The sequence below is a fragment of the Melanostigma gelatinosum genome (assembly GCF_949748355.1).
Source record: "Melanostigma gelatinosum genome assembly, chromosome: 5".
Classification (NCBI taxonomy): domain Eukaryota; kingdom Metazoa; phylum Chordata; class Actinopteri; order Perciformes; family Zoarcidae; genus Melanostigma; species Melanostigma gelatinosum.
Genome location: NC_136638.1, coordinates 22,259,284 through 22,278,221, shown reverse-complemented (window position 1 = coordinate 22,278,221; position 18,938 = coordinate 22,259,284). Strand labels below are relative to the sequence as shown.

The 18,938-nt window shown below is 41.5% G+C and overlaps 2 protein-coding genes across 4 annotated transcripts; both read left to right on the top strand.

Moving 5' to 3' along the window:
- The first annotated feature begins 381 nt into the window (after positions 1-381).
- Positions 382-8,233, top strand: gsr (glutathione reductase). 3 transcript variants are annotated; one of them, XR_013771993.1, is made up of 14 exons: positions 382-695; positions 1,056-1,218; positions 1,938-1,964; positions 2,071-2,159; positions 3,263-3,332; positions 4,207-4,354; positions 4,904-4,958; positions 5,043-5,142; positions 5,249-5,503; positions 6,085-6,196; positions 6,782-6,913; positions 7,046-7,179; positions 7,620-8,055; positions 8,092-8,233. XR_013771993.1 is itself a non-coding variant. In XM_079268633.1 (14 exons), the coding sequence occupies exons 3-14, from the start codon at positions 1,081-1,083 to the stop codon at positions 7,767-7,769; spliced, it is 1,410 nt and encodes a 469-aa protein (XP_079124759.1). In that variant the 5' UTR covers positions 450-498; positions 663-695; positions 1,056-1,080; the 3' UTR covers positions 7,770-8,233. The 3 variants fall into 3 exon arrangements, 2 of the variants coding, with proteins under 2 accessions (XP_079124758.1, XP_079124759.1); XM_079268633.1 differs by having other exon boundaries at positions 450-498; positions 663-695; positions 7,620-8,233; XM_079268632.1 differs by having other exon boundaries at positions 7,620-8,233.
- Positions 8,234-9,097: 864 nt separating this feature from the next.
- slc30a9 (solute carrier family 30 member 9) lies at positions 9,098-18,108 on the top strand. The gene is made up of 18 exons (XM_079268634.1): positions 9,098-9,172; positions 9,441-9,571; positions 9,676-9,873; positions 10,081-10,128; positions 10,266-10,365; positions 10,601-10,693; positions 10,796-10,878; positions 11,480-11,538; positions 11,888-11,955; positions 12,595-12,753; positions 12,885-13,020; positions 13,151-13,190; positions 13,286-13,357; positions 13,832-13,939; positions 14,075-14,240; positions 16,145-16,274; positions 16,373-16,486; positions 16,643-18,108. Exons 2-18 carry the CDS (start codon positions 9,463-9,465, stop codon positions 16,685-16,687), a joined length of 1,728 nt encoding a protein of 575 aa, XP_079124760.1. The 5' UTR covers positions 9,098-9,172; positions 9,441-9,462; the 3' UTR covers positions 16,688-18,108.
- The last annotated feature ends 830 nt before the right edge of the window (positions 18,109-18,938 follow it).

Here is an 18,938-nt window from a genome sequence, read left to right as displayed (position 1 = left end):
ACATCTTTGGAACTACATCTCTGTACATTACATTGTCATGCTTCGTACACAATTTTGCACAGTTCTGCATAAAACTACCACTTCTGCACAGCTCTTTTATTTAAAATTCAGATGTATTGTAGTTTATCTTATTCACCAACACACAAAAGCAAATTCCTTGTATGTGAAAACCTACTTGGTAATAAACCGGATTCTGTGACGAGTGAAGTTTTATTTTGAAAGATGTGGCCGGAAGTTCACGTTTTTCTTTTTCTTTACAGCTGGCGTGTTGAGTGCAGCGTAGGTCTGCGCTATTCTGGAAGAAATACTACGCACATCTCCTTTATACTCTGGGATTTTTTACGCTTGTTTTTAAATATTCTGCTACAAAAATAACGTATGCTAACGCTCGAGACGTCGCCGTTATTCACACCCTCAAATATGACCAACATCTCATCTGTGTAGTTTTATTTTTATAAAAACCGCTAAAAGGCAACATTTCGACGTGTTCTTTCAGAGGTCAGTTCACCCAGTGACACAGGAAGTGTTCAAAGCTTTTGTATTTTACGATATAATGAAGTCAAACTACCAGCTATACAGATATAACTGCACGCGGCAGATGTATATAGCGTAATTAAAACGACCGTAAACGAATAAATGATGCTGTTTATGCGAATCAACAGGCTGTTTCCTACTGTGTCACTGGCGTTACCGAGGTGAGTCTCTGCGACACATTAACTGAACAGTTAAAAACTATTGACTGCAGTTGTATATCGTTTTAAATGTATATTACGGTATTGGTGTTGCAGAATTAGCTCTGTTATTGTAGCCCCATGTACTGTAGTTTATGTGAGGATCACCATGACTATTGTGGAAACAGTTTCTGGGATTTACACACCATGTAACGTTAAGTGCCACCAGTCAGTGACTTTCACTTGACCCACACACACGTGCGCACGCACGCACGTACACACACGCGCCGTTGTGAGCTTCCTGGTTATGGCAACATTAACCCGGACGCGAGCTGCCTCCTGGTTCAGCCTCAGAAAGCAACTTTTCTCCTCGTCCTCTCGCAGACACGGAGCTCTTATCCGCCGCAGCATGGCCTCAGAAGAAACGACCCGGTTCGACTTTCTGGTGATCGGTGGCGGGTCCGGAGGTCTGGCCGGTGCCCGGAGGGCGTCGGAACTCGGAGCAGCCAGCGCCGTGATCGAGAGTGACAAACTCGGAGGTACCTGCGTGAGTAAAACAACAACTAAAATCACTGCTATCCATCCTGAGTTGCTGTGCTGTGTCGCCTCTGCAGCTTTCACACACACGCGCTGGTTGCCAGGTTCACTGCGAAGCCTCCGGACTCCTTTTGTGGAAGTGTTTTGTGTTTCCAACAAACGTTGTAGCCACGAAATACTGAAGCTGTAAGCTTTGAGTCAGGTGTTTATACTCAAGGGCTTCATACAACTTTTAGTTTTATATTATTACGAGGCTATTGTAAAGGAAGGCATTACACACAGGTGTTCGCATTATTGTGTTCACCCACTACTTTGACTTTTTATTTGATGAGAAGTTGATGATAAAATACATTGCTGCAGGTGTTTCCTAAACCGCTAAAACCACATTATGATTGCACAAAGGCGACACAGTTAGTCTGATTGGTTTCCAAATGTTGGCAACAAATCAGGAAATAATCTCATATAACATAATTCAGTCCACACAAACTAAATAACAAGGGATTGTAGGATGGTTAAATCCAGCCAAATGAAAGTTCGGAACCTTTTTAACTGTAGAATATGTTGTTTTTTTGCCTGACAAAGAACCTCATTTGTTATCGTTCATTGATTTCCAGTGGCGCTGTGTGATTGTTTGAATAAATATATTAAGCATTTTCTGTAAGTATCATGTTTGCAGGTGGTTTCATCGAGCTGACGTTGAACTAATTTGAATGCTTTTTTTTTTTTTAGGTGAATGTTGGCTGTGTCCCAAAGAAGGTACACTGTTCTTTCTATTGTTGTTGCAACAGGCCGAGTTTTATCTCGGAGACATAATCATTTTCAAACAAAAAACCACCAGATGTCTAACCCAGTGCCTTCACAGGTTATGTGGAATGCAGCAGTTCATGCCGAGTATCTCCACGATCACAGCGACTACGGCTTTGACGTTGGAAATGTCCGTTTCAGTTGGGAGTAAGTTACAGCGTCCCGTTTAATTTCACCTCGTTCTGTGCAACTACAATGAGCTCTTGAAATCCACAACGGTTGTTCCTCGAACGAAGAGGTGTCCGTTTCACAGCAGGACTTCCCCATCTGTCGCTGTCTTTTGTTGCTTCACTTCAGCCCCTTTCTGTGTTCTTTGTGAACCACGAAGTCAAGTCAGGGTGACAGTCAAAGATAAGTTTCTGGAAGAAGTGGCTGCAGGAAACAAAACACTGGCGTGCATCAGAGCTGGGAGGCCGGTGAAGGTTTGCCTGCATGGGTTTATCTTAAAGTGGGTCCAACAGTCAAGACGTCATTGAAAGAAGTGCGTATTAAAATACAGGAAACACGTTCAATCGAATGGAATCTTTGCACACAGCACGTCTTTAATGTTTTACCTTTTTTGAAACTGTGTCAGAATGTTTTAACTCCATAGTAGGCTGTAGTTTGTGTTGTGGTGTTCCTGTTATTTTGTCCACCCCATGTATGTTGCAGCAACAGGATCCATTTTTAAAAGTTTTCATAAAATGTCTTCATACTGCTCAAAATATAAATGTTTTGTAAGTTATATTTTTGTCTTTTTTAGACTACAATAGAGATTGTTGGGAAGTTTTAATGTCAGACTTTCATCTGACCTCACCACTGAATTCATTTTTACTCTCGTGATCTACAATAGTTTAATGCCAGTGTTTGTACCTGAGCATGTTTGTTGGTTTTTCCAATCTGGCATCACATTTGTACATTTCTCACGTATGAATATCCCAGAACGTAGTTTTTGTTTTTTCTCTCCTCAGCGTTGCAGCTTCCTCATAACTTAAGTGAACCGTCTGTGTCTGTGTCCTGGTTAAACACTGCTCACTTAATACATCTGATGGGATGAACGTGTATTTTGGAGCGTATCCAATCGTGTGACGGGCTTGTGAAAGGCTGTCTTTCTAAACATTTGTTGAAGTGTATGCTGTATTTATTTCGATTTTATGATTTTTAAGAAGTGTTTGAGTTGCGTTTATCATGTGAACGCGAGTGTTCCTTGAATGAATGTTGGTTCAACAAACAAACAACCTCTTATTTTTGATTATTTCCTGTGTTTGCAGAGCTCTCAAGGCCAAAAGGGACGCTTATGTTAGTGACTTAAATCGCATTTATCGCAACAACCTTGACAAAGTAAGTTCCCATTCATATCCTCTTTGTTATTTCAGTGTGTCTGTTGTAACCATATATATATATATATATATATATATATATATATATATATATATATATATATATATATATATATATATATATATATATATATATATATACAGCAATATTAACCATTAAAATATTTAATCGCATGGATGTTTTGCGATTAATCGCATTGTTATGGCAAAGTTCAATGATGAATTCAAAAGTAGTGTATTGCGCACTTTTATTTTAAAAGTACTGCTATATGAACAAAAGTGCAATAACATTTGGTTCACGAGATGCAGGCAGCATGTTTCATACTTAATGTGAATATGATTCATACTTTGTTGGCATATTATTCTGAAAACCGGATGTCCGTCTGAAGAAACCGGATGTTGTCTCACGTTAATGTTTCCGCTGACTTTCAAAGTCCTTCTGTGCCATTTAAATGCGTTTACCGTGAATTTCAGCACATAGGTGCACGAACATGTAAGTGTCTGCTGACTTTACCGCAGCGATGTCCAACTGACTATCGGATGTTTGCTGGCTTTTATCCCACTGTTCTTGTCATCCTCTTGTTGTTATGTCTATGTATTGTCTCTTGTCTTTCAATAAAATAATAAAAAAAAATAGAATAATACATTTTAAAAATGCGTTAACACGCGATAAAATAATTGTCGGCGTTAATTAATGAATGCGTTAACCCTGAATTAACGCGTTAACTTGCCCAGCACGAATATTTACTTTAGGTTAACACACCGACTAACATGTTTGCACTGGATCAACAATTATTTGACTTGTTCCGTTTGTTTATTTGAATCTAAAGAAGAAAGTTATTGCAGAAGAAATAATGACATCTGATCCATTTCAGGCCAAAGTCCAAACTATCCAAGGCCACGCCCGGTTTACAGATGATCCTGAGCCGACTGTGGAGGTCAATGGAAGAAAATATACAGCGCCTCACATCCTCATCGCCACCGGAGGACAGCCTACTGTTCTGAGTGATGCTGACATTCCAGGTGAGACGTAATGTGCTCAGGTGCCATTTTGAGATTTTCTTGTTATTCAGTGTTTCAACATTACGTTTAAGTAGTTTAAGTTCAGGTCACACATTTGATTTCATTCATATAGGCATCATGCATATCAACATTATACCAAAACCATTTTACTTCCATAATCAGGAGAGTAGAAGGCCTCCATCCGTACGAAAACATCCACATCTGAGTTAAAATCATTGATCCTACCAACCTTCATCAGCAATAAACTTTACAAATATTGTGAAGAAGGTGACAAGTACCAGCCAATCAGAGGCAGAGTACGGCAGGTCTTTGTGCAATGCGATTGGAGAACAAAATCAATTCAAAACGACTGTATAACTGCCAATAGGGCACGTCAACATTTAAAAGAACTTTCCTGCACACTTATTGCTAGTATGCCATCGGTTAAGTTACCATGTGACTATGGCGTACGTAAGGTTGCCTACCCCTGGTTTAATGTATCCAGCAAAAAGATGACTTTCATAAAAAGTTAAAAATATAAACGCGTATTGTGTGTATTGATCATTTCAGGGGGAAGTCTGGGCATTACCAGTGATGGATTTTTTGAACTTGAATCTCTGCCAAAGTAAGCTTCTCGTATGATCGCGTTAGTGTTTATACCATCTGTAAAGTTTGTTCCGATAATGAAAGGTTTGGTTTTCCCCAACAGGCGCACCGTCATTGTAGGTGCGGGTTATATTGCAGTGGAGATGGCCGGCATCCTTTCCACCCTGGGGTCCAAAACATCCCTTATTATTCGACAGACGGGAGTAAGAAACCCACAGAATCGCATCTAAATATGAAAATTATGACTTTCAAAAGTGTGCAGTAATGCAAATAATCGTAACTCCATATGCTCTCAAACTCTCTCTGTAGGTTTTGAGGAACTTTGACAGCTTCATAAGCACAAACTGCACCAAAGAGCTGACCAACTCTGGTGTGGATCTGTGGAAGAACTCTCAGGTGAAGTCTGTGTGTAAGACGGAAAGAGGACTGGAGGTGACGCTCGTCACCAAAGACCCAGAGAAGAAGAACGACGAGGAGAAGATCAGCACCATCCAGGAGGTGGACTGCCTTCTCTGGGCCATCGGCAGGCAGCCCAACACTTCAGGACTGAACATGGGCGGCATGGTAGGCGTCTGCTTGTGATGTTAGTGTAAACTAGATGCTGAAATGTGCCGAAGGAAACAACATCTTAGCTCAGTGGGGAAATCGCCAGATGTTCCTGGACAGACAAAACATCTTCATCCTCCTTATTGAGGCAATTTATTTTTTGCAGCTGGAAACAATGCAAAACACATTCAACACCCATCAATAAAATGGTAATGGTGCATTTAAAACAGATGACTAATCAGTCTTTGGCTCAGTTTTCCTTGTGTCACCCTCATTTTAGCAGTTTAAATGCCCTATTAGATTATAGTTTAGTCTCTTAATGTCACACCTTTTTATAAAATAGGAGCCCCAAATAAACCAGGCATTGGATCCCCTTAAATCAACGAGTAGGGATAATCTGGGATCAAGACTAGACAACAGTCACTGAGCAGTCTTTGTTCTGGATGTTAGACGTGAAGAGTGAAAGTCTTGTTATCTTGGGATTAACAGACAAATTAATAACAGATTAAACTACAGTCAGTCAGTAAAAAAGCAGTGCTAAAATGTGATATTTTAGCTCATTTATACTCATGGTATAACAATATTCTCTCTGTTTGTAGGGTATGGATATGGATGAAAGAGGCCACATCGTGGTGGATGAGTTTCAGAACACCAGCAGACCCGGGATCTACGCTGTCGGGGACGTTTGTGGCAAAGCTCTTCTCACACCTGGTAGGAAGTTGCACTAATAATTTGAATAATTTTAGCGGAAGTTGAAAAATACACAGCCGTGTTTACTGAAGGCTGATAGACTAAAGGCTTCAGTAGTGTTTGGTGTCCATGTTGAATATCTTTACACGCTTTTGTCTGTCAACTCTGTTCATTAAATGAGTCACTTTGGAGTCCACGTCTTCCCTGTTTGCAAGCTTTGGGTGCGACTCGTTATTAGAAGAAGAAAAAAAAAAGCTTTTCAGCTGCAGCTCAGGTCCAACGAACGTGGTGGTTTGGTTGAATTTCCAAAAAGAAATCCAGACCATGATTTGTCCCCTAAAAACTAAACCTTTTATACAAGGCATCACTTAGCAGAAGGAACTGCTGAGCCGTTGACAGAAATGTGTAAACTTCCTGCCCTCATGTAGAGACAGACATCCATTATACATGATCGTATCTCGTTACTGTTTGCTTTTCCCTGCTCCATGCACCGTTGAAGTGGGTGCAGTGCTGCCCCGTACTTGTTTTTCTGGTTTGGGAATAAAGCGGTTTACCTGAAATATTTAGTTCTGAAATGTGCTGATGTTATGTTGTATGTCGGGGCAGTTGCCATCGCTGCAGGCAGAAAGCTGGCCCACAGACTGTTTGAGGGCAAGAAGGACTCCAAGCTGGACTACTCGAGTATCCCCACCGTGGTGTTCAGCCACCCACCCATCGGAACGGTGGGGCTCACAGAAGGTGAGCGGCAGTTTCACAAGCAAACTTCAACTTTCCAATGATTGTAAATGCCTGTATGTCCAGTGTTTTTCACCCTTTGTCGTACTCATGAGGACAAGAATTCAAACCGCTTCATTTGTGTTCCTGTCCCAGAGGAGGCCATTAAATCTAGAGGAAAGGAGAATGTGAAGATCTACAAGACTGCTTTCACTCCGATGTATCACGCCATCACGAGCAGGAAGAGTCAGTGCATCATGAAGCTGGTGTGTGAGGGCAAGGAGGAGAAGGTAGGAGTCCTCTGTCATTTACAGGTGGTGAAAAAATATACTTTTAGAGACAAGGAGTTATTTATTTAAGTCATTCAAGTTATTGTAACTGTTAGAATTGTCTTGCCTAACCCTAACCAGAATTATCTCTCCTGCTCGGACCATGTTGAAATCACAATGGTTTTCTCCACCTTCACATGCTGGTTAAGCCACAGCTGACGTCAACATGTTCACACCCAATCTCTGCAGATTCTTCATTTCATTCATTCAAGTCATTTTGGTAATTGTAGGAAGTCTGATTTCTTAAGTAGAAGTCGATCAAGCAGGTTTAGTAAAATTCTTAAAACTTAATTCCAATGCATAACCTTTATGTGTGTGTGACTGTGTCCTTTTATTTTTGTCTCTTGTGAACACCAACGACTGCAGTGATCTTCAAAGGCTGACGTGTCTCTTTTCCTCAGGTGGTGGGCCTGCACATGCAGGGTCTAGGCTGTGATGAGATGCTGCAGGGCTTCGCTGTGGCCATCAAAATGGGCGCTACCAAAGCCGACTTCGACAAGACTGTCGCCATTCACCCCACCTCGTCTGAGGAGTTTGTCACAATGCGTTAATCCCTCTATACAAACAGCAACCCAGACAAGCATACCGGGGCAGAGTCGCTCCTCTGAACCACTCTCGCGTCAGCTTGACCACTTTCTAAATTAGTTTTCTAAATCGACATGGTTATATTTTCTCTCATTTAAGTGACATTATTCGTGCGCAGTGTTTCATCTTTTCTAACTTCTTCCTAAATGGACCAAGACTGAGTTATGGCCTTCTTAAACTGTACTGTGGGTCTTGATTATTGATTGAATATTCTGGATTCCATTTGAATGCATCTGCAGCTATTGTTGTCAAGTGATTGCATTTGGTAATCAAAAAGAGCTCTCCTAGTGTATGTGTTTGATTTGTTCGTCACTTGTCAGATGAATATTACAAACACTGCTACGCACATATTTACTACTAATGCAAGGCCATAGCATATCTACTGTACTGTTCCAACGATTCAATAAACACACAGGGTTTGTTTTCTTAACTGTTGTGATTTTTTTGTTTAGTTGCTGAGTTTCATCTATCTTCCCCAGTAGTGCCCTTCCCTGTCTGTGTTTACAGTTGCCGTGGGTACAGCAATGAATGAATGCAGTTCTGTTCGTGTTTGAGAGAGAGGGAGCTGCATTCCTTCTCATACCTAAGAGACTCTCGCTCTAAATGTCTGATAATGTTGTATTCAAGAACAAACAAAAATGCAGAATAATTACCCTGCTATGAATTTCCCAGATGTTATGTGTAGTGACACAAACTGTACATGCTTACTGTCCAGATGCAATAGTGTGGTGGATCTATTTCCATTATCTGACTATATAGTGTACTCACAAACGGTTCAAGCCAAAGTTATTAGATGCTTTACAGTTGAGAGTGATTTTTACATACAAACATATGATGTACATATAACTAAGATTAAACTTCCTAACATGATATAAAGTAATTTAAATGTAGTCCATGTCAACCATTTACACAAGTCTAAAATTGTGTTTGGATGTTAATAAATCAATATGTGATAGATTTAAAATTTCCCTGACAGTCCATTCTGCTGCATAACGATTAGTATTTTTACTTGTGGTACTTATTGTGGATTTTGCTGACATTTGCGTACTTTTACTACAATAAGATTTATAGTGCAGGACTCATGTAATCATTCCTTGTATTGTATTTTAAAAATGTTTAAAATCCAATTAACTTTTAACTTTTTTTCTGAACAGAATATGATGTAGTTTGATCACTGTGTCAAAAATGTGAAATAAAATAAATTACCTTGTTTGGTTTACAAAATATCGCGATACTAGTCGACGTGACAGACCCGACTAAACTCTCGCGAGAAGAGCGCCGACGTCACTCGTGTGTCACGTCCAGTCAGTTTGACCATAGATTCTCAAAATGGACACAGATTATGCAGCACAAACCTCACAATAGAAAGGTATTGATTTTTTTTTATTGACTTTATCTCAAATGTACGCGACATTCAGTTGCTTCGTGTAAACATGTTACACAGAACGTGTTACTTTACGGCCGCTGACGATTTATGTAGCTAGCTAGCTAGCTAGCTAAGTTAGCCAACTGAGTGGCTCCGTAGTGGTGTTAGCCGGCCGGCACGTAGGTTGAGAGGCGATGTCTTGGCGCTAATCTGTCTGAAGTGGGTTAAGTTGACAAGCTAACATAACCGGTGTGCCATTTGTGTCGCAAAGGTCCTTTACTCCGGTACCGAGCATGTTCCCCAGCCTCGCCCACATACCGTGGCACGTCTTCTGCAGGGTATCCTTGCAGCACCGGGCGCCTCTCTCTCAGCTGTCTCCGAGGTTCAACCAGCTGTGCTACGGTGAGGACTCTTAATATCGACGTGATGTACCGGGACGTGTTACACATTTAGGCTTCTTCTACTCTGCTCTCTCAAACCCTATTGTCCTACATTCTGTTGCACAGGTTGGCAGAGTGGAGGCATACACAACCTGTGGTTCAGCCTTCCAGACTGCCGGGTTGCTTCTCTAGGGCTGGGAAAGGTGCAGTACTACTCTACCTCTGGCAGCAGTGACGATGGACCCCCAAAATCAGCATCCGGTGATGCTCCATCAGCGGAAAACGTTCTGTCTGCTGCTGTAAAAGCCACCCCAGCTTCAATAGGTGACTTTAAAATGTCAAAATACTGCAGAAGTTATCGTTTGATGTGCCATTGTCTTGTGTACATTCATTTTTTTTTTTTTACAATTTTCCCCTGTTAAAACTGCTAAAACGGTCGTCGCCCTCACACCCTAAGCACCAGGAAATATTTCCGGTAAATTGAGATGTTTCGGAAAATTCAATAGTCTGTTTAAATCTTGGCTGTCACAGGTCCAACTTCTCAGGGGCTGACGAAGACTGAGACAATTCAAGTGAAAGGTACTGATCAACATTTGTGCATGCTTCACCTGAAACAGACTCTGTGCCTCTCTTTTGATTCACTTGCACTATAATGAGGACGAATGAATGCGGATGAAAAACTGTATTTCATAGTTTCCCTCTGTTGTAATATGCAGTTCGGGCCGTCCTGAAGAAAAGGGAATATGGAGCCAAGTACACTAAGAACAACTTCATCACGGCAGTCAGAGCCCTGAATGAGTTCTGCCTCAAACCAAGGTACCTCCTGATCCCCAAACTCACTGTTTCATTGGCTATATGCATCATTAAACTATATCTCCCCATACTGAATGATTAGTACTGAATGCTCCTCTGTTCACTGTAACCACGTTCAGTGTTAGCTCAATTTCCTTCTAGTTAATAAGTGAACATGCCGTTGTAATCAGCTGGTATAAGATTGGCTAACGCTGTTTAACTCGGGTCTTCCTCAAATCTTCTCATTCTACGTTCACAGTGATCTGGAACAGCTTCGAAAGATCAGGAGACGCAGCCCTCACGACGACACAGAGGCGTTCACGGTCTTCCTGCGGTCAGACGTGGAAACCAAGTTAGTCATACATCCTTTAAACAAATTATTGCGTAAATCACCAATTTTGTATTGATAGATTCTTCATTGTTTATTGACTGTTTATTTATCTCTGACAATTAGAGCGCTGGAGGTATGGGGAAGCCAAGAGGCTCTAGCCCGAGAGAGAAATCTCAGGAAAGAAGTGGAGCGAGAGTACATCGAGAGTAGGTTTTTATTGTGAATCTGTGTGAACAACATGCAATAATACGGAATATCTTGTCTTCTCGCTTTCTGCCACAGAGTTTGATGAGAGGATTAAAACCACGTTGATATTATACAACAGCAGGTTTGCTTAACTTAGCAGAAATTCTGGGAACAGCTGGCCTGAGTTCAGAACACAAATGTAAAATAAATAGTATTTTTTTGTGCCGGACTATTTCTTGGCTCTGAGTAGCTGCTGAGTGAAGTCACAGCTCGCAGCCAAAAAGTAGTCCCACACTTCTACTTTGACTTTTGTACAGATTAAACAAACACAATATAAAAGGATGTGACAGAGCTATCGAGGTGCTGGGAGGCAGATTTTGTCATTTTGAACTGAACCAGGCTATCTATATCTATCTATATCTGTCTATATCGATAGCTAAGAGTGTTAATCTTCTCATCCAACTCTCGAATCAGTGTGTTTCCTTCAATGTGAAAACTGAGCCCAACTAGAAACGTTTTGAATATTTGTACAACTTACCTGATTTGTTTCTCAGCTGTTATTAATTATTTGGTCTGTTTGACACACTGTTTTATTTGCATCTCTTGTTTGTTGACCTCCAGATATTTTTCGGAATCAACAGTTGTTGAAGGAATACAAAGACTTTTGGGGAAACACGAAGGTGAGCACTTTTATTTTTGCCTGTCCTTTTGTTTGATTATACGATCAATACGACCACGTCATGTGTTAAATGAGTAACGTGGACATAAAAGCTGTATTTGTGTGTCATGGAGTCCTCTTTAGTGTACAGTGATGTTATTTTAATACGACACTATACTGTGTTACACCTCTCTGGTATGTCACCGTATATTCTGTACTCTGGTTTGTTTTTGGGTATTGTCCATGAGATAACATCAACTCTTATCATTTTGTCATGTAAGCAACAGAGCTGTAAATTCCCAATCATGTGTGTTTGATAAATCAACGGCCGGTTGTGGAACTTCACTTTGCTTTTTCTTTGTTCCACGAAGCCTCGATCAGTCCAGAGGGCGACTTTCTCACAAGGGCCGGGGAAGGTGGTCATGGTCGCTATTTGCATGTAAGTTTTGATTCTCTCGCCCTTGTTCCTGACTGCTGATTGGTTTTGTTGTAATGTCGTTCTTCACTTGGTAGAGATGCCGTGGTGAGGACATTTTCCCACCGATTAATCAACGAAAACATCCCCTGCACTGTCTAGTTTTTATTAGTAAAGATGTGAAAATGTGAATTGGGAGCTGCGTGGGACCTCGCATGTCCTGTAGCCTATTAGATTAGAGTGATTGTGTTACAGAACATGTGCAGTCACATGAAGTCTTTACTTCACTTAGTTTGGACTCACGAGATTCAAAAGTGATGTCCCAAGTAGAGGAGAGGTCCAGCTGAAGTGATAATGCAGTGATTCAGGAGCATCAACACAGAACAGCTCAAATACTTTGCAATAAACAGAAAAAATTGAGTTATTTATTTAGTTTGTTGTATCGATCGGTTTTATTATTTCATCGATTGTGCTGTTTTATCAGTGTTTGAATTTGACCTTGGTTTGTCTTGCTTTTGTTCGGCTTTATGTTTGTTTATTTGTCCGTCAAAGTACTTTGTAAACTCTGCTTTTTAAAGGTGCTTTAAAATTAAAGTTAATATTGTTGTTAACCTTTTTATTGCCGTTTGAGTGCTTGATCGACTAGTTTTTCTGTTTCCTCAGCAATGGGCTGAATTTCTTCTTCAAGCTCCTGGCTTGGTTCTACACTGGATCAGCTAGCATGTTCTCAGAGGCCATCCACTCTCTGGCCGACACCTGCAACCAGGCTCTGCTCGCTCTGGGAATCAGCCAGTCTGTCCGAAACCCGGATGCCGGCCACCCGTAAGCACCAGCATCACATTATAACACCAACAAAACAACGGTGACCTTAAATGTTGTTGAAGGGTGAAAGCTAGTCGTTGGTTTTGTTAAAATGGCCGTCGGCTGTAACGGAGACCGTTTGTCGTGTCCAGGTACGGCTTCACCAACATGCGCTACATCGCCTCCCTCATCAGTGGAGTGGGTATCTTTATGATGGGAGCTGGCCTCTCCTGGTACCATGGCATCATGGGATTGCTGCACCCAGCACCCATTGAGTCTTTGCTTTGGGTGAGTGTCTGTTTGGTATATATGTGTGTATGTATATGTATATATGTATATATATATATATATATATTATATATATATATAAAAATGAATGAAGGATGATGATCCAACACGTCACGTTTCTGTGTTTCAGGCCTACTGTATTCTGGCGGGCTCTCTGGTGTCTGAAGGAGGTAGTTCACAAACATGAAGCTCCAGATCTTTGAGGACATTTTGACTTTACGTCGCGTTTTGTACTGAAGCATCTCTTTGTATTTGTGTTTCTCAGCAACGTTACTAGTAGCTGTCAATGAGATAAAGAGGAGCGCCCAGCTGCATGGAGTGTCTTTTCATGAATATGGTATGTACAACTGAAATATGCATGTTATTAATTGATGATGCACCTGGCATTACAGTGAATCTGCAGCGCTCAGATAGCAGTTTACGTAACGGTTATCTCCATAAATCCTGAAGAAAAAAAAATGGAAGAAACTCTCCTTGGATGAACAGACATGCAATAGATGTCTTGTGCACAGAATAACCAAACGTAATAACGTTGCTGTTTAGACAATCGGGATCAGTTTGATATGGACCCATTGGTACCTCCGTAGTTAAATTAAACCAGGTGTTTTCTGTCATTGCACACAGACGGTGTTATTCATGCCAAGTTTATTTGCATATTGTGAAGGAAATAAGGAAGTCAAATCAGCCATCATGCTACCAAAGAGCATATCTAACAACAAATGTAAATGGCATGTCGATAAATCACAAATTAGTGTCCTGCTGCTTGAAGGTTCCGGTGTAAATGTGGTGTTGTGGTGTTTTTTGTGTGCAGTAATGCAGAGTCGAGACCCCAGTACTAACGTCGTGCTGCTGGAGGATACTGCTGCTGTGTTAGGAGTCATCATGGCTGCCAGCTGCATGGGGCTAACCTCACTCACAGGTAAACACAGAGGCCTGGAGACATTGCTGGATTATTGGAGTCATTCAGTTTTATTCTATTATCTTAAGCCTCTGCTGTCAATGTGGGCAATGATCCAGATTCTTTTCCTTTGTCCCTCGGCCCGTGTGCTCCCAGGTAACCCTCAATTCGACAGCCTGGGCTGTCTAGGCGTGGGCACGTTGCTGGGCAGCGTCTCGGCCTTCCTCATCTACACCAACACCGCGGCTCTGCTGGGTCGCTCCATACAGCCCGAGCGCGTGCAGAAGCTTACCGAGTTCCTGGAGAACGACCCCGCAGTGAGGTCAGCTCATGAACAGACACACACACTCTGGTGCACACACACACACCTCCACGGCTGTGAATGGATAACATACTGATGTTGATGGACAACATTCTGCCTTTAAATAGACCATCTGGTATTTACTAGTCCAGGGGTCGGCAACCCGCGGCTCGCGACCCTCATGCGGCTCGCGAGCCTCATGCGGCTCGCGAGCCCCTCTGTTGCGGCTCCCTGAGTCCTTGTGCAAAAATAAATAAATAAATAATAATAATTTTATTTTAATGTTTTTTGTCAGTGGACAATCTTTCAAAGGGAACACCTCATATCTTGGAGTTTGAGGTGATACTGTGTCACGGAAAATAAAAAACCTTTTAATATTTAGTCAACTAAAATGTGCATCACATCCTATTACGTCGCCGTCAAGCGCCTTCCCCTGCAGGTGGCTCGTCGTGATTGCAGACTCTGTAAGGTTATCAATGGATAAATCCAAAAAAAGAAAACTCCTGGAAGAAAATAGAGAATTTAATTCTGCGTGGACGTATTTATTTGCGTTCACTGCCAACAACGCTGGCCTACCTGTATGCTTAATATGTGGGTAGAAATTTGCAAACAACAAAAAATCGAATGTTGAAAGACACTTTCAGACCAAACACACAACATTCGCTGAAAAATATCAAGCTGGAGATGCGCTAAATATCGCTCCCGCCTCACAGATGACAGCCTGCAGTCCTGTTTGAAGCTCAAAGTCACATCTTACAGCCCTGACACAGAGAAACTCTGCAGCGATGTTCAGAAACAAAAGTCACATTAAACAGGTGAGAACACTATCATTTAATAGGCTATTATCTTGGAGAAAAATATTTATTTTAGATTCTGAACTGATGTAGTTGTGTTTTTATGTTCAGGCGCGACGGTTGATGGCTGTACGTGTCTGAGGAAAGAAGAAGAGGATGACAGTGCACTGAAATGAACTTTAGTCTTACTTAAACTGCCTATTTTTTTATCTTCACTCATTTTAAGATATTAGGCTGCAGTTATATGTTATATTTATTTCAAAGTAAGCTACTGTTTATTTAATATTTTTTCCACAAACATGGGCAGAGGACCCAAATAGACTTGACTTGTTCTGTGTTTGATTCACTTCTGCAGCTATATGTTATATTTACTTCAAAGTTATTTTATTTATTTTCCACAAACATGAGGACCCAAATAGACTTGACTTGTTCTGTGTTTGATTCACTTCTGCAGCTATATGTTATATTTATTTCTAAGTTATTTTATTTATTTTCCACAAACATGAGGACCCAAATAGACTTGAATTGTTCCGTGTTTGATTCACTTCTGCAGCTATATGTTATATTTATTTCCCACAACTATGGGGAGGACTCAAGGCCTGCATAGCTGTGTTTAGTTCTGTGACCTGAATGTAGGCCTACACATGCCAGTGTATTTTTTTTTTTCTCCTCTTCATGAAAGTTAAAACAGCAATAAAATGTCAATAATTGTCTTTATTCTTGTTCTATTATTTCATAAATACAACAAACTATAGTTTTTGTATATATAATATAACTATATATAAAACGTATATAAGCTGTGATATCGAATAGCTTTTGCGGCTCCAGACACATTTTATTTGGTGGAAAATAGAGCAAAATGGCTCTTTGGACAGTAAAGGTTACTAGTCCTTACATGCAACCGTCTTCAGGGCCGGCTGTACACTGTGATCTAGTTTAAAGCCTCGGTCACAACATGAACAGTCACACACTTTACTTTAAGATATAAACGTTGTGGTCTTTGAACCGGTTAGTACATCATTCACATGACTTTATAAACACATCGTGTTGAAGCGGGAATCCACTGAAGTATCAAGTAACGATGTTTTGTTCTCTGACCAAGTTAAAGTATGATTATTTCATTTTGAGCAGAGCCATCCACGATGTGAAGGCCACCGATCTGGGATTGAGCAAAGTGCGCTTCAAGGCTGAGGTTGACTTTGATGGCCGAGTGGTGACACGGTCTTATCTGGAAAAACAAGACATTGACCAAATCCTCAATGTAAGTTCATGTGGTCTTTAAAAAAAAAAAATGCATCTGCATTGCTTACCTGTATCTGCACTTACTTAAGTTAAGTGTGTGCTTTTGTGTGTCTGCAGGAGATTCAGCAGGTGAAGACCCCCGAGGAACTGGAGAACTTCATGCTGAAGCACGGGGAGAACATCATCGACACTCTGGGGGCCGAGGTGGACCGCTTGGAGAAAGAACTCAAGGTTCTTGAACGTTGTACTTGTCCCAGTTGTTGTGTACAAAATACCTAGAAACTGCAGTTTTTACTGTTTCAGGATGGTGGTGTTATATCTGTTTACTGGGATTTATTTGCACAATAAAGACAGATGTGTATGTAACCGTGTTTTGTTCCTCTGCAGCAACGTAACCCGGAGGTTCGTCATGTAGACTTGGAGATACTATAATGACGAGCTGAGGGAACATCCTGCTATGAAAAGAAGAGGGAAAGATGGAAGGAGGGCCAAGCCTGCCTCCGCTATCTGCCGCCCACCCTGACCACCACAAAACAAACCTCCGTCTCTGCACAACTCATCAAGTCTTACAGTAGATTAGTCCACAACCGTAGTGGAGGACAGTGTTTGGGCGATGGTCAATGATCTTTCGCTGAGAGTTTTTGACCTGCCAGAGAACCACTTTCACATTCAAGTGCGAGTGTTTCTGGCTGAAGACTAAAGAACTGTCATTAGTCGCCTGAAATTGTAAGATAAATTAAAACCTCTGGTCACAAACGTACGTGACCGCTTATTCTCTGGGTCGTTTTGAACTCGCATTCCTGCATCAATGTGTTTGTGTTCGGTTGAAAACGAGACTGCTTCAGAAACACAATCTCCAAACAGGACCAGTATCATTTACTAGACGTGTACTTTACTTTAATGTGATGCTTGAACCCCAGTGACGGTGTTTCCTCCGTTAGTACGAAGAAGACCTGAGAGCTACATGTTCAAACCAGGTTTAACTGCTAGACAAAGGAGATGTTTCTTTTCTTTTAAAGTTATAACGGAGGAACTGAAGACGGCGTGAGGCTGCTGCAGGTCCTCTTATAACACAGTCTGTGATGAATAGATTTTATTTCTATTACAGGGTTTAAAAAAAACGAATGCAACGGTGTTAAGACTTTTCATTTGATTGTATGCTGGAGTTGAAGAGTGAACGAATGCAGAAGCGCTAATGAGCATCCGTTTGTGCAAAAACTAGATATTAGGAAACAGGGTGTTGTCCTGAAAAGTTGATACACAGACAAGTTGAAAGTCTAACTAACAAATGTATTAATTTACCATTTATTGGACATGTTGCTCTTTATACAAAGTGGCACCCCTCTCTTTCACGTCACAGCTCTCTCTCTGCCAGCTTCACACTCCAAATGTAGTAACTTTGTCTTGTGAGGTCTGGCAGCTGATCAGCAGGTGACTGATTGTACTGATCCAAAGATGACGATGCAAGCGCCCGGGTGTAAATATGTGGTCCATGATGACGTTTGGACCACCCGCCCCCCCCCCCCCCCCCCCAGGTTTTTAATCAGTCAGGATGTCGGCCTGTACAGTATGTGTATCAAATTATCAAGTGAATTATCTCCTATTCTGTGTTTCTGCTCAATGATCATTGTCAAACTGCGCTTTTGGGTTTTCATTCTGCAGTTACTTTAGTCAGCCACAGCTGGAGCACACCTGCCTGTTAAACATGTTACTCTGCTTCATGAGGAGGGGGGGGCGGAGGAGACATTTGGGAGGTTGGATATATATTTTGAAGGTGTTAATAGTGTAATAATATTTTCCCCCGTCGGTTGTAACAATGTTGCCGCTGCTGAAGGAGTTGGAATAAATTTGAAATAATTTATTAAATAATTTTGCTTTCCTTTTCTGTCTTGTGTGTCGGATTTCATGTCAGAACTGCTTCATTACGGAGCACAACACTTCTCAACAGGTCTTGTATGTGGATTGTTACCCCAAAACAATGACTCTTGGGGCATTAAAGAACACCTGAACGCATCTGGAACCCTAAAGAGGAACATTGTTCGTTTCTTCTTTGATTGAAGGCTTTCCTGTTTAAAGCGCAGATGGTTGACTGGGATTTAAACCCAAGTCCATTAGATGGTGCAGTTGTGTGGATGAGAGAGAAAGGAGGGGGGGGGGGGGATAGCCTGCACGCTGACGTCAATAAAAACATAATTTCCAACCAGTCTGCGCATTGACCGACCGTTCAAAACATTACGCACAGCATCGCGGCTGGACCCACGCTAGACTACTCGACTGAAATAATATCTCGCCGAGCCCGGAGAGCGGAGACAATGCGGACAAACGCCATTGCAGGTTTTTAGACCGTTGAATGTTGTCTTCACATTTTTGGGTGTTGCGCGCATATTGGTGTCATGTCTCATCATACCATTCCCAAGATCACTTGTGCCAGAGCCGCTGCCCATCGTGTTTCCTTTCATGTCTCCCCTCCGCAGAAACGGTCGCTTGTGCACGTTGATTTAAAAAGAAAGAAAGAAGAAGAAGCAGATCCTCCGGCTGATTAGGCTCATTATCATATAAAAAACATGCTTCGAGACGCGCCTGTCACGTCTGGAGATCACCACACGCATCTTCAATCCTTCCGCACATCACATCAGTTTCAGTATTGTTCATTGGTTTGTTTTGGCAGCGGATGGGAAGCAGA